At 40.1% G+C, this 15,595-nt stretch overlaps 1 protein-coding gene across 1 annotated transcript in view; it reads left to right on the forward strand.

The window, feature by feature from the left end:
* The window catches only part of sgcd (sarcoglycan, delta (dystrophin-associated glycoprotein)), a 196,252-nt gene that overhangs the window by 105,841 nt on the left and 74,816 nt on the right, over nt 1-15,595 (forward strand). The window contains exon 3 of the mRNA XM_060837326.1: nt 7,134-7,235. Coding sequence (XP_060693309.1) covers nt 7,134-7,235 — 102 coding nt within the window. The remainder of the gene's footprint in view (nt 1-7,133; nt 7,236-15,595) is intronic.

A 15,595-nucleotide genomic window follows, 5' to 3' on the forward strand; every position in this document is an offset into this window, starting at 1 on the left:
AGTGGGTTGCAGCCAGTCCTTAGGTTCTGTAGCAGCCAATTCTGAGGATAGGACTAACACCATCGGGGAGATGTATAAGAACCAGTCAAAGCTAAAGCGATGCATTGGGGTGGGGTTAGGCATATATCAGCAGAGTCAAGTTGGTAGGCAAGGTGCAAAGGATGGATGCGGTATGGGCAAGGAAACAAGGCAAAGAGAGGCAGCAGTGTAGTAGTATGCCTCTAGACTAATAATCCCAGCAAATGCTCTGGGCCGTTCCACATGGTAAAATTGGAATTCAATTAACAAAATGGAATTAGAAGCTTGTCTAATGGCCATCATGTGACCATTGCTACTTAACATAAACACTCCATCTGTTGCAATAATATTCTTTAGTCAACAAAATCTGAATGAAGGAAAATGGGAGGCCAGAGGACAGAAGATCTTGAGCGTGACCAAGGTGACCATTAAAGAAGGTAACATCCTGCCTACCATTAGTTTGTGCAGTGAGAGTTCTGGGCTGCTTGACGTGAGCCTCTCCTGCTACAATTAAATCTCAGCAAGAGGACAGGGTCCTTCTGTAGCCAATTTATGGATGCAAGTGCCTCCAGGTAGCTTTCCTGCCTCAGGTCAAATTGCAGCTGGAGCTGGGGCCAGCAGATAGGTGCTGAGCACTGTGCCAATGGCATTCTATGTCCCCCTGTTTTCTGAGTAACACCCAGCATGGTGCAGAGACAGTAAAATCCAGCCCCATCTGCTCCCATTGCCAACAACATATTGTTCACAGAGCCCAAAATGACATCACCCACCAAAACAAACCAAGACAGATTAATACCAAGTGGGACAGAACACCAATACTTTACCAACTGCTCACTGATGATGTTACCTAGCATGGTGATGAAACATCTGAAAACAAATCCACCAGCTCAGTGAGCAAACTTACATCCTGATCCACAACCTGGGCTACAAATCTTCTCCAAAATCTCATACTGTTCACACTCCCAGCATTATAATGTACATTTCATCCATGATCTAATCCTCACTCATGCAGTGATACTGTTATAGTGTACACACTGCCAGTGTTACAATGCTTGCACTTTCTATCTGTACTGACAAAACAAAGACCATTGACTGATTTTCATAGGCAAACTACTTGGACTAGCTTAGAATATTTACTTCCATTTTCATTTATTTAAACATTTTTCCTGCATTCAGAAAAGGTACAGCTTGAGCTGATTTGTTCCTTTGAATGATTTTTTTTGTTTAATTTTGAAATATATCCTAATAATAAGTGCCCTACTTTTGCTGCTGGTAGATGCTTCCCAGGGAATGACCTTTCTTCAAAAATGATCTCAATTGCCCTATCTTTCAGTGTGACCCCCTATTTTCTACAATGGACAGTGCACTCGGAGTACTGTGCATCAGCAGCATAAAAATAACTGCTACCATATATCAATGGAATTCTCAGCTGTCATGTGTATCCATTAAGGGACAGCTTATATAACAGCACACTACTGTGACATTAGGAGGCTATTAGCATTATGTTCGTGTACAGTAATAAATAAAATAGAAGTTTTTTCTTTAAAAATAGTATAATGAGTATTGGCATAAACCTAAAAAAAGAACTTTGTTTACAATTTTTCATCCAGACCCAGTTCTTGAAGAGGCCTGACACATTACCACCATTTTGCTTGGAGCAGTATTTGTGCTTTATTTCCAATTGATTTCCCATGACATCATTTTTTTTTTCTCTTGACCCAGTTGCTTTCCTAAGATTTGTAATTGTGATGTTTGTTAAAACTAAGACAAAAAGATTCCTTTTTATAAATTGGGCAGGTGATCATTGCATGCCCTTTCGCCTCCACCCCCAGTTGAACACTTATAATGTGACTGTGCTATTTTCATGTCCTTTACAGAGCAGCTACTACGGCTGCATAGTCCACATATGGTGTCAGCTTCTAATTTACACGTGGACACCACATAAATTATGGCAGAAATAGATCAATCGTGGCTGTCCTATCCTATTAATATGCCAGCTTGGGGTCATTGGTTACTATAAACAGCTCAATGGGGCCTATAACATAACTTTATGTTAGTTGAGTAGAGCTAATCCTGTTTGCAAATATTCTAGGTCATATAAATTGTGTGAGGCCAAAATGTTTGTTTCACATTAACAATTTTACACTACTATTTATGCATAGCAATTCTTTCATACTATTGGGTAAAAGACTTCAGGACTGAAATACAGAAGCTCATGTACAAACTAAAATTGGTACAGGTTATAATCTGTTATAACATGAATCCTCAACACTGCTCATGATTTTGTATGAGCTGTCTGATAGATCTACTACCGCCATCCTCTTTCCTGACAGGGATCGGAAGAGCTTGCTTGGTCCTCAGGAAAAGCATGGGTTTCTCAAATAGGTGACTGCAGTCACCTGTGGTGTTAAAGATGTTTATGTTACTGGATTTATAAATAGTAAATTAAACCTATAAGGTCATTACCTTTGTTTTCAATTTTAAAAAAATCTAGGATTGAGCAAGTTTATTTTCACGTCAGTTCAGAATAAACCATGGTTGAGCTCAGAAGCAAGTTTAGTTTCACTCCTACAAGGAGTTCAGGGAAATTCTAGGTACCAGTCAACTCAGCAAAAGTGTTTAGTTGATGAAACTTCCAAAAAAGGAGAGCTTAAAAATATGCAGGTTATTTGAACTGGGAAAATTAAGGAGTTCAGATTTTGTTATGGGTTCATGTCAGTAGATTTAGAAAGGACATATTGAATTGTCTCCAAAGTCCATGGCATATAAACTGTCAAGAGGTAGTTAAATAGAATCTTGGGAGTTGAGACAAAGATGTAACTCCTTTGAGTATCTGTAAAAGATGGTATCAGGAAACAGTACAGCTTTTGCTTTGCTGTGTGATTTAAAATAATTTTAAACAACTCCTATAATTAACTTGTTTCTTTCCTCTTGTGTAATAAACTTCTGTTCTATTGTTGAAAAAACACTGCAACCTCAAGTAAATGAGTTTGTGACTAATCATCATGTTAATTAATGAAACAAAATAAACCAAATGTATGATCTATTGAACCATGTTTATTGGTTAGGCCACTTTTGGTATGTTGCGTACAATTCTGGTCTCCTTCCTATTGGAAGGATGTTGTGAAACTTGAAAGAGGTCAGAAAAGATTTACAAGGATATTGCCAAGGTTGGAAGATTTGAGCTATAGGGAGAAGCTGAATAGGCTGGAGTTGTTTTCCCTGGAACATCAGAGACTGGGGGGTGACCTTGTAGAAGTTTATAAAATTATGAGGGGAATTGATAGCGTAAATAGGCAGGGTCTTTTCTCTGGGGTGAGGGACTCCAGAACTAGAGGACATAGGTTTAGGGTGAGAGGGGAAAAAGTTAAAAGGGCCCAAGGGGCAACCTTTTCACACAGAGGGTGGTGAATGCATGGAATGAGCTGCCAGAGAAATTGGTGGAGGCTGGCACAATTATAACATTTAAAATGCATCTGGAAGTAGTACCATCAACTTAGATCGTAGCAATCAACCACTTCCCCTAGGCATACATTTGACTTTTCTGTTATTGTAACTTGTTCTATCTCATCAACTTGTTTGAGTACATTTGACTTCTTGCTTCTCTATAACTGTGTCTCACTTTGTCATGTTTTCTGGAAGTAACCTATTGTTTTACAGATAAAACAAAGTCTCTTTATAAGCGTGTACTGCCTCTGCATGTGAAGTTTCCTTACTCTATAGCACTAGCAATGACTGGTAATACCAGTTCTCTGTTCTGTTCTCTGTAATGGCTTCTCATAATTGTCTTTAGAGCTTTTTTTAACATCAGGAATGACTGGATTCTACTGGTCTCTTGTGATAAGGTTGATTTTTTTTCTTATGTTAGATTTATGTTGCTTCTGGAATTCTGTTTCATTCAACATCTAAAAAGCTTTCTCTGGAGTTAATTTTTCTTTGTACTGTAATAAATCTGACAAAGGAACATCACTAATTCCGGCATCCGTTCTGTTGCTTTAAATCTTTGTAGTCACATTTTTCTCTAATCTCTAGAGATCATTAATAAAATTATTAACAGATTCCTCTGAATGCTGCACTCTTCCAAAATAAATCTCTTTCAAGAATTGCACGGTGGCACAGTGGTTAGCACTGCTGCCTCACAGCACCAGGGACCCATGTTTGATTCCAGCCTCGGGTGACTGACTGTGTGGAGTTTGCACATTCTCCCCGTGTCTGCGTGGGTTTCCTCCGGGTGCTCTGGTTTTCTCCCACAATCCAAAGATGTTCAGGTTAGGTGAATTGGCCATGCTAAATTGCCCATAGTATTAGGTGCATTAGTCAGAGGGAAAATGGGTCTGGGTGGGTTACTCTTTGGAGGATCGGTGTGGACTTGGTGGGCCGAAGGGCCTGTTTCCAAACTGTAGGGAATCTAATCTAATATAATTTAAAGTTCAAGGTTTCACATTTTCATCAAAAGTATCTGTTGTTTATTTTACACATTGGCAAATTATAAGATCACTAGCTAAACAACGATTGTATAAGAAAGTGTATAAATTTTTTCACCTTCTGAACCAGAAATTCATTTGCAAGCTATTCTATATCTTAATTGTTGTTTTCACCAAGATGCCCAACTATGCGTTCTATTTAATACAACTCTGAAAAGAAACACTATGACAAAACTATTTATGCTGAATTTAATGTGTTTATTTATTTTCCTAACTTTAAAGACATTCAGTTCTGCAGTATAGCAAGGTTTCTATGATATACTGCTTCGTTAGACTAAATTTGACTTTAATAAATGTTTCCTATTTCCATAACAGCTTGACTGAATGAATATACCTTTATGTGGCTCTTTTTAATAGACCCCTTTGCTTTCATTATTTTCCTGAAATAAGTCCAGCTGTGTGCAGTTTAATTAAAAGCTTTCTACCTTTACCATATTCTTAAGTAGTAGATTTCCTGACTTGAGGTGATCTCAATAACTTGGTTGTTCTGTGAGACTTTAATTAGGCTCCTAAATTGGATCATTATCACGTTAATTTTGATTATAACATTCCCTCATCTACAAACTTGATTTAAGTTGCTTCTGTGGCTCTTGATTGCCTGTCCTGTAAATGTGCCCTATAGTGCCCACTTTGACAATGACTCTTGATCTGAGTTGTAAGCACTTTACTCAGCTCTAATTTTCCCAGGCTGTAGGTAGTGCACCTTCTTTGATGTTTCCCGTTACTCACCAGGGAATTCAACTATGGAGCCTTTGATGTCTGCTTAGATTAGATTCCCTACTATATGAAAACAAGCCATTTCACCCAACATGTCCACACCGACCCTCCAAAGAGTAACCCACTCAGACCCATTTCCCTACATTTACCCCTTACTAATGCACCTAACACTATGGGCAATTTGGCACAGCCAGTTCACTTAACCAGCACATCTTTGGATCGTGGGAGGAAACCGAAGCACCCGAAGGAAACCCACGCAGGCACGGTGAGAATATGTAAACTCTATACAGATAGTTACCTGAGGCAGGAATTGAACCTAGGTCCCTGGCGCTATGAGGTGACAGTGCTAACCACTGAGCCACTGTGCCGCCTATAAATGTCCATTTTTCTCAGACTGAACCTCGAATAAGGTGCTACTAAAGATGCAACTATAACGTGCCTTGGTGTAACTAGTGTCCAAGTTCAATGGAGTTCATAACTCTTGCTGCTGTGCATCTTTAACTCGGGCTGAAATACCTCTCACTATCAATTTAAATTCTGCCATATTGAATCTTATCATGAAGTTCTCTTCTACAGAGTTGCTCAAATATTAAGCACTTCCCAACTGCTGTTTGTGAGCACAAACTGAGTCTGAAATCTTCAGACATCCACCATTGCCATCATCTATGATGCAGTTAAATGGAATCACACCGTTTGCCATCATGTTTTGTGTTGTATGGCATATCTGATAGATGAGCTGCCATCATCCTTTTACTTGGTTGCTCTATGGAGGAAAATCATTGGTAGTCTAACAAGAAGAGGCTTTTGTTATACGTGAGATGTAGTCTATTTTATGATAATAATTATGCATGAATTACATTGGTACGGTGAACATGTTACTGAGACTGTGGAAGACCCAGAAGGTAAGCATTTTCCCTTCAAGATCTTGTTTCCCTAAATCCTTCATGACATAATCAGATTGGGTGGTGCTTCAGGCACTCTTCATCATTCAACCTTTTAGACCCTCACAACCGTATATGATATTAATCACATTGGCAAAGCAAAGTCATATATATGCTACTAATGTCCTACCTAACACAATTTCTGAGCAAAGCAATTGTCTATTTTACACCTGTATTTCCCGCCAGTTTACTTCAGTAGAATTTCTGATAAGTGAATTTGTCCTCAGGGAATTTACAAGTGAGGTGTCTTACTGCTCAGTTTGTAATAGATTTCACTAAGTTCTTTAGGAAAGTGACTGCGACTAGTTTTATGGACTTCACCACTTAAAGAGCATGGATAATTAAAGTGTCTCACAATGTAATTGACTCTGCTTTAGCTCATGGTGTTTGTGCCAATTAGCTCTTTTTTAAAAATTTCTATTCATACAAAAATGTGGTGTTTGGGCATGCATATTTCAATGTTTGCCTGACATTATTAGATGATTAATCTTGCAGGGTCCTTCAGAAGTTTGCAGATAACAAAACATTCTTGCAGCAAAATAAAGCATGTCTTGGTGACAGTAGGTAACATAACAAATGCTCTTCCTTCCCTCTTATGAGTGGAATTGGGCAAGACTCTGGAATTCTCTAGAAGCAAGGCCGCTCCTAACTAAATTATTTATTAATGTCTAATTTATTTGTGGTCAATTGAAGAATTACCTGACAGTTAGTCCCCTCACTAATAAGTGGCTATCTCTAATAGCAGAGTTATGGTCAAAGGGCTTTGTCTCATGAAAGTCAAAAATAGTCCTGTTTACTAATGAGAACATAAAATGAAGAAACAAAATGATCTCCCAAATTTATAAAAAGGTAATAGTGCGAAGATAGATTCTTCATTTTAATTCTCAACAGATTAAATAGCTTCTCACAGGAATTTATATTTGATTTATTTTTTATCTTGTTTGGATTTTAATGCCATTTTTTCCCATTGCAGGATGGCATGGGGCATCTAAGAATCACTGACAAGGGCCTGCGGTTAGAAGGACCATCTGAGTTTTTGCAGCCTTTGTATGCCAAAGAAATCCGATCCAAAGCAGTAAGTGAGATACCTTCACCTGTGCGCTGAGAGCAGTGTGTTGGCTTCAGTTAGTGAATAATGGCACATTACATAAACCTAGAATTATGTATTCATGCAGAGTCATAAAACAACCTGTGTGCTCTGAACAAGTGTCATGTAAGTTGTATTCTTGTTGACAGTTATACCACTCTTGCAATGCTATATTCAATTAACATTCTGCATGAATTGTCCAAGATGCAATGGACTGCTTGGCATTTTAACATCTTTTGCACTTGAAACATAAATAACACGAAACATACACATCCTCAGTGGTGCTACGTGGCATTGTGATCAATGCCATCAAGTTTATAGGCATTGAAATAGCTATCTGGCAATAAATGACCACATAATACTGCCTTTGCAGGACTTGAGTCAGCAAAGAGATGGACATAAAGCTGTAGAATCTGCTTTGATCATTATGGTTTACCAAGTAGCAGAGGGCTGGCACACCCCATAGAAAATTAGGTAGTTATGATCTGAAAATTGCTCCCACCATATTGTTAAGTTGTGGTTCTGACTCATGAGAATGGAGTTATGGTATGGCAATGTTTGTGACTATGTAACAAACTCAGATAAGATCCCCAATTATATAATCCTGATCGAGACCAGAAATGGTTTTATTTTTATTCGAATCCAAAAACCTAGGTATTTACTAAAAGTTTGAAGCTACAAGGCTTATGGCTTAAGTAAGTAAAAAGTATACTGCATAAAAGTCAGGGAACTTGAATACAATTGGTTATGTATCATCTTAAATAGTCAGTTAATTTAAAGGCAATAACATTATAATAGTCTCAGTTGCTTAACATTTAAACCAATCTTTTTAATTCACATTGTCTTTTACACACCCAGTCAAGTCAAGTTCTAATCAAAACTTAACAAATTATTCACTTGGTCTAAGTACTGCTTTGAAGATTTGTAAATTGATTGGGAATTTTTGGGCCTTCAGTTTATTTTTGGCAAGATTTCCCTTCAAATCTGTTCTGACTATTCGGCATTTGTAACTTGCAATTCAAAACTGGAACCTTAAAAATACCACCTTGAGTCAGAATATTCCTGTTAGAATCTTCTTTTTCTCAGGACTTTCACATCTAAAACTCTGTCTCCCTCTCTTTCTGCTTAAGTATTGCAGAAGTTCAACTCAGCTGAGAAAATTTTAAGCAAATTTAGACAACATGCAAACTTTCAATTGATGCTTATTTGGGAAAGATTTAATGGAGTGTGGATTAGACCCCCTTCTCTAGCCAGCAGAATCAAGAACAAACTTGTCCTGGGGTCAAAAAGCACTGCTGGAAAGCTAAATGAGTGCAGAGTGAACTTTGGTCCCTCACTGGAGGGAAGTTTCATTCTCTGCAGCTTTTAGCTGATCTGATTCCTACAGCTCCAGCAGTTCTGGCAGCACCAGAGCTCCATAGGAGGCCCTTTTATGACTATAAATAGGTCCCAAAATGAGGGCAAATGGATCATGCATCCAGGTAATACAGCAATGTGCCTGCTGCATATTATGGAGGGCAGTTGGGATCTGTGGGAAGGTGGTAGGGTCATTTGCATGCCACCCCCCTCCCCCCCCACCGCCGCTCCATCAATTCCCTGTTGAAAGCACACGTGGAAGGGAAATGTAATATCCAGTCTGTTTTCTCATCTGCAACAAGCATGAAACAAAATCATATCCAACATCCCCAGTATTTCGCTTTCATCACACCTTTACTGTCTGGTCTCCTTCCTATCGGAAAGATGTTGTGAAACTTGAAAGGGTTCAGAAAAGATCTACACGGATGTTGCCAGGGTTGGAGGATTTGAGCTACATGGAGAGGCTGAACAGCCTGGGGCTGTTTTCGCTGGAGCGTTAGAGGCTGAGGGGTGACCATATAGATGTTTACAAAATTATGAGGGGCATGGATAGGGTAAATAGGCAAAGTCTTTTCCCTGGGGTTGGAGAGTCCAGAACTAGAGGGCATAGGTTTAGGGTGAGAGGGGAAAGACAAAAAAGAGACCTAAGGGGCAATCTTTTCATGCAGAGGGTGGTATGAGTATGGAATGAGCTGCCAGAGATAGTGGTGGAGGCTGGTGCAATTACAACATTAAAGAGGCATTTGGATTGTTTTATGAATAGGAAGGGTTTGGAGGGATATGGGCCAGGTGCTGGCAGATGGGACGAGATTGGGTTGGTATATCTGGTTGGCATGGACGGATTGGACCAAAGGGTCTGTTTCCGTGTTGTACAACTCCATGACTCTATGACTATGACTCTATATCCCAGGCATGCTAGTGATATGAACAGTTACTGAAAAACTGAAGCTTTACCAGAGAATCCTCGAGAATCTGAGGGCTCATTTGTTCCAGCCCATGAACGATGTGGGCAATGGTGAGACAGTTGCGAAAATTCAATGAGATCAGAAAAGTTATGTTCTGAATACCAATGAAAGGTCAGATTCTGCAACTGTGTATTGAACAGTGAGATAAGAATCCTACTAGTGAGTCTACTAGTTATTGTTGTAAATGGAAATGTAGCAATTTGCAGTGAAAAAAAAATATGTATTTAAATGGAAACTGAATCTGTGTGCATGGTTGAGTCCAATTATTGTCTGCTCTCTAACTTCATCAGAACTCTATTTGATAATGACTTTGGTTTTTACAATACTATGTGAGATGGTTTCAGGATTTTTAAAAATTAGTCAGAAATTAATACAACAGGACTTTATATAATTTATAGAACTGAAACAAATAAAACTCCAGCAGGCAATAATATCTTAAAAAATAACAACAGTTTAACTTGAAATCATGGGGTAATATTCAACCATTTGCGTTGTAAAATTTCAGAGAAGATTTTCCACCCATTATAGAATGCATCTAGTTTCTATTTCCATGGAAACTAATGGAAAAGAAAATTGGGCAGTTTCTATAATGGATGGAAAAAGTGATGAAGATGGTCTAAACAGATTGAAAACCAAAAATCCCACAAAACATACAAAATAAAAGCAAGGACGAAATGTGTGGCATGTTGGATATAATACTGAAAGACTAGTAGTGAAAAAGTTATGTAGTATTGGAATGTAGGGAACTAAGCTACTCTGTGGAAGCCTGAGTGCTGCATTGTCAGACAATAAACTGAGATCTTGTTTTCCCTCAGAAGAGGATTCAGAGATTACACACGACATGGAGAATGACTAGGATGATAACCTTGGTTTACTGATCAGCATCGATCCCTAAGTCATCCCTAAAATGGGTGACCTTGTCATTTTAAAAATTTATGATCAAGGTTAATTGCTAGTCTTTCTAAATTAATAGTTAAGTTGATAGTTGTTGCCACTTTTCCATTATTTCAATAGCACGCATGTTTAAAAAAAGAGAATTATGTACACACTTTCAGATGTTCTGAGGTTGGGAAAGGTGTCATACACATCCAAATTAATTCTTTGAATTCTATATAAAGATAAGGTTAAACTTTTAATTGCATGAACCTCTTATCTGGCCCCAACCAACCACATTGAGAGCAGTGATTAAAAATTTGATGAGCTGAACTGTTCATAAGAAGAAATATTTTTCTGATTCTTATTCAGTTTGTCTGTATATAAAATAATCTGTTTATAAGGAAAAGATGTGGTCTCCCTTCCAGTAAATTATATCTGCCTGCTTTAGATAATGTATTTCTTTAGCGTTTAGATGAATATATAACAAATTGTTATAAAAGGAAATTTTGTTATCTTTGTGATAAACAAGAACAGAGATAAGCTTTAAACAAGGTCAGCACATTCCTGTGCACATGCAATGCAAAAGAAAATCCATCAAAATTTGTCTTCATTTCATGTTTCATTTTCAAGGTTCAGTTGTTAATTCAGTTAATTGATTTGTCACAGGCAACACAAACTATTTCTTGCTTTTATCTGTCCTTCCTTGTAGCTTGTACTCTTCTGATGTCTGTGAAGTAATAAGTGCTGAGTTCTAACCTCTTGCACTGGAATTATGCTTATACAAATTCAGATTCATATCTCATTTTTACCCTCATACTCATAGTTGAACATTCCTTGAAAAGACTGGACTTTCTTTCTTTGATTTCATTGGAGTATTAGCTGCGTTTTTAGGCTGAATCTGATACTAAGTGTCAGTTGCATCCAGTATTTTTGAAGGATTTCTCTCCTTGTGGTCTATTGAGTTTTCTCATTGTACCTTACCAACTTCACCTCAATATCTACTGACCTCACTCCAATGGTGCTATGATCCTGGCCCTATCTTATTACACACCCTTTGGAATAACTTGCCACTCAGCAGATATTCTGGAATTGAGCAGCACCCCTTGCACCTATGCCAACTTTAAAGATCCGTTGAGCAAGAATTGTTTGCCTGGAGATGCCCTGCAAGGTTACTGGCATTTGCCCCAGACATGGTAGACAGGGAGCTCAAGGTCCTGCTGGATGGGGTGGTGCAGACATGGGATTTGCTCTTCCCCCAGGACCAGCAACACAGACCAGAACAGAAGACCATCCTCGGCAAAAGTGAGGACTGTTGATGCTGGAGATTAGAGTCGAGAGTGTGGTGCTCAAAAGGCACAGCAGGTCAGGCAGCATCGGAAGAGCAGGAAAATCAACATTTCCGGCACAAGCCCTTCATCAGGAATGAGGCTGGGGACCTTTGGAGGGGGGGAGGTAAATGGGAGGGGGGTAGGGCTGGGGGAATGTAGCTGAGAGTGCAATAAGTGGATGGAGGTGGGGGTAATGCTGATAGGTCGGGGGGAGGGGGGAGTGGATAGGTGGGAAGGAAGATGGACAGGTGGGACAAGTCATGAGGACAGTGCTGAGCTGGAAGATTGGAACTGGGATAAGGTGAGGGGAAGGGAAATGAGGAAACTGTGACATCTACATTGATGCCATGGGATTGGAGGGTCCCAAGGCGGAAGATGAGGTGTTCTTCCTCCAGGTAGTAAGGGAGTGGCAATGGAGGAGGCCCAGGACCTGCATGTCCACGGCAGAGTGGGAGGGAGAGTTGAAGTGTTCAGCCACGGAGCAGTGGGGTTTGTTGGTGCAGATGTCTCGGCGATGTTCCCTAAAGTGCTCTGCGAGTAGGCATCCTGTCTCCCCAAAGTAGAGGAGACCGCATCGGGAGCAACGATACAGTAAATGACGTGTGAAAGTGCAAGTGAAACATTAATGGATGTGGTGGGGTCCGTTTTTAGGTGGTGGAAATGGCGGAGAATGATGCAATGTATACGGAGGTTGGTGGGTTGGAAGGTGAGGATGAGGGGGGTTCATCCATCAAGATGCTCCTGACATTGAGATGGGCTTAACCAGACATCTTCTGTGATTCTGCCACCAGTCACAGCATAGCCTCAAATCACTCAGCACCCCACCTACCCCCCCCGACCCCCACCACCCACCCCAGCCCTCACCCCAATTCATCCCTCTGTGTCGCATTTTTATGGTAAGCCTCATAAAAGCAAGAAAATAAAGGCCCTGCATTTTACAAAGATTATAATTGTTATGCTGGCTGTTGGACCCTGCAACTGCTTTCACTCTATTTCAAAAGTGATCAAGTTCAATTTGCATTCCAGATTTTAGTTAAAGTGTTGCCAAGTATGTGACTTTGGAATCACCTGGGAAAATTGTCGAAGAAATGTAGAACATTGCAGCTGTTAGAAAACAAGTCAGTTCATATTCTTCACATTGAAATTCTGACTTTCTGAATTCAAAATAAACAAAGACCATACACATGCATACATTGAGATAGGGGTTTAAGATTGCCCTCTGGAACATTGCAGGTTTCTTCAATTCTGACTTCAATGTACATATAAAAGTACACAGACACATGAAAGAGAAAACACAGAAAAATAATCCAAACTCCTTCCTCCCCATCCATCAATATATTATTTCTCAGTTAATAAAATATATTGGAGCACATTTAAAGGAAAGAAAATCAGCAGGACTGTTAAATCAGAAAATGGTTCCTATTATTAATATGACATTGTCAGAGTATTCTAAAGATCCATTGGGAATAGCAGAGTGTGATGTCAATAGGACATGAAAGAGATCAAAAATAATGGTGACATAAAACTTTAAAAATGTCCCATCAACCTTTCAAAGGTTGAGAAACCAGGTAGTAACTCAACATAACAATTACGATCATTTCCAATGATACCTGGAGGGAACAAGTAGACTACCTGGAGACCGCATTCCCAGTTCTGAAAATGGCAAACCATGTAATGAACCTGGTGAAATGTGAGGTCTGGAAGAACAAGATGGCCTACCTGGGATATGTAATGCTATAGGGAAATGAGTTACCCTGTGAAACCAAAGTAAGGTCTCAGTTGTATTCCCATTTACAAACACCAGAGGGAAAGCAGATGTGTTCCAGGTAAGTGTGGATACTGATAAGTTGTTCCAAATTTTAGTACCTTAGCCACCCCACTAACAGTTATGCTAAAAAGAAATGCAAAGCTAATGTGGGCAGAGGTATGTCAAGACGTCGTTGATCCAACCTGGGAAGTAAGCACGTCCTAACTTCCCTAGTTGCCATCGGCAGCTTTTCAGTCTAACGTTTACCGACATTACAGGAAACACAATTCACTGTTGACATTTATCCCAGGTGCAGTTAGGAACAGATTTTGTATCTGCTACTGATGTGTGGAAGATTTACAAATGTGAATGAGAGAATGAATCTTTTTATTTGTCTTTTTGCCAGAAAGCATGTTTTTTAAATGAAATAGATTTTTGTTTTATCCAGAGTCCAGAAGGAATGTCATGTCAGAAAGATATTTGTGGATGCAGTGCCATTCAAGTGGGTTGCTTTGTCCTGGATGGTGTTAAGCTTCTTGAGTGTTGTTGGAGCTGCATCCATCCAGGCAAGTGGGGAGTATTCCATCACACTCCTGACTTATGCCTTGTAGATGATAGATAGACTTTGAGGTGTCAGGACGTGAGTTTCTCGCTGCAGTATCAGTAGTCTCTGACTTGCTTTTGTCGCCACTGTGTTTATATGGTGAGTTCAATTGAGTTCCTGGTCAATGGTAACTCCAAGGATGTTGACAGTGATGGTAATTCAGTTGGTATTCAGATGGGATCCAGTGATGGTAATACCGTTGAATGTCATGGGGCAGTGGTTAGAGTGTCTCTTTTTGGTGATGGTCGTTGTCTGGCATTTGTGTGTTGCGAATGTTACTTGCCACTTATCAGCCCAAGCTTGGATATTGCCTAGATCTTGTTGAATTTGAGCACTAACTGCTTCAGTATCTGAGGAGTCGCGAATGGTACTGAACACGATGCAATCATCAGCGAACATCCCTGCTTCTGACGTTATGTGAGAGGGAAGGTCATTGATGAAGCAGCTGAAGATTGTTGGGCCTAGGAATTGCCTTTAGGCACTCCTGCAGAGATGTCCTGGAGCTGAGATGACTGACTCCCCACAACCACAACCACCTTCCTTTGTGCCAAGTATGACTCTAACTAACGGGAGTGTTTACCCCCCGCTACCCATTGAATCCAGACTTGCCAGGGCTCCTTGATACCATATTTGATCAAATGTGGCCTTGATGTCAAGGGCTGTCACTCTCACCTCACCTCTGGAATTCAGCTCTTTTGTCCATATTTGAACAAAGGTTGAAATGCGATCAGATGCTGAGAGATCCTGGCCAAATCCCAAGCTGGGCATCACTGAGCAGGTTGTTGCTGAACAGGTGCTGCTTGATAGCACTGTTGATGACCCCTTCCATCACTTCACTGATGATGGTGAGTAGACATGAATGGGCGATAATTGGCCAAGTTGGATTTGTCCTGCTTTTTGTGATAGGACATGCCTGAGAAAATAGATGCCATTGTTGTAACTGTACTGGAAGAGCTTGACTAGGGGAGTGGAATGTTCTGGAGCACACGTCTTCAGTACTATTGCCGGAATGTTATCAGGGCCCATTGCCTTTGCAGTTTGCAGTGCCTCCAGCCATTGCTTGATATCACGTTGACTGAATTGAATCAGCTGGAGACTGGTACCTGTGTTGCTGGGGACCCCTGGAGGATCCCAAGATGGTCATCCTCTCAGCACTTCTAACTGAAGATTGTTGCAAATGCATCAGCCTTATCTTTTGCACTGATGTGCTGAGCTCCTCCATCAGTGAGGATGGGGATATTCGTGGAGTCTCCTCCTCCAGTGAGTTGTTTAATTGTCCACTGCCAGTTGTGATTATGGTGGAAGGACTGGAGAGCTCAGATCTGATCTGTTGGTTGTGGGATTGCTTAGCTCTGTCTAACACTTGTTGTTTATGCCATTTAACACTCAAGGAGTCCTGTTTGGTAGCTTTACCAGGTTGACACCTCACTTTTAAGTATGCCTGATGATGTTCCTGGCATGCCCTCCTGCAT

The sequence above is a fragment of the Hemiscyllium ocellatum genome, chromosome 16 (assembly GCF_020745735.1).
Source record: "Hemiscyllium ocellatum isolate sHemOce1 chromosome 16, sHemOce1.pat.X.cur, whole genome shotgun sequence".
Classification (NCBI taxonomy): Eukaryota; Metazoa; Chordata; class Chondrichthyes; order Orectolobiformes; family Hemiscylliidae; genus Hemiscyllium; species Hemiscyllium ocellatum.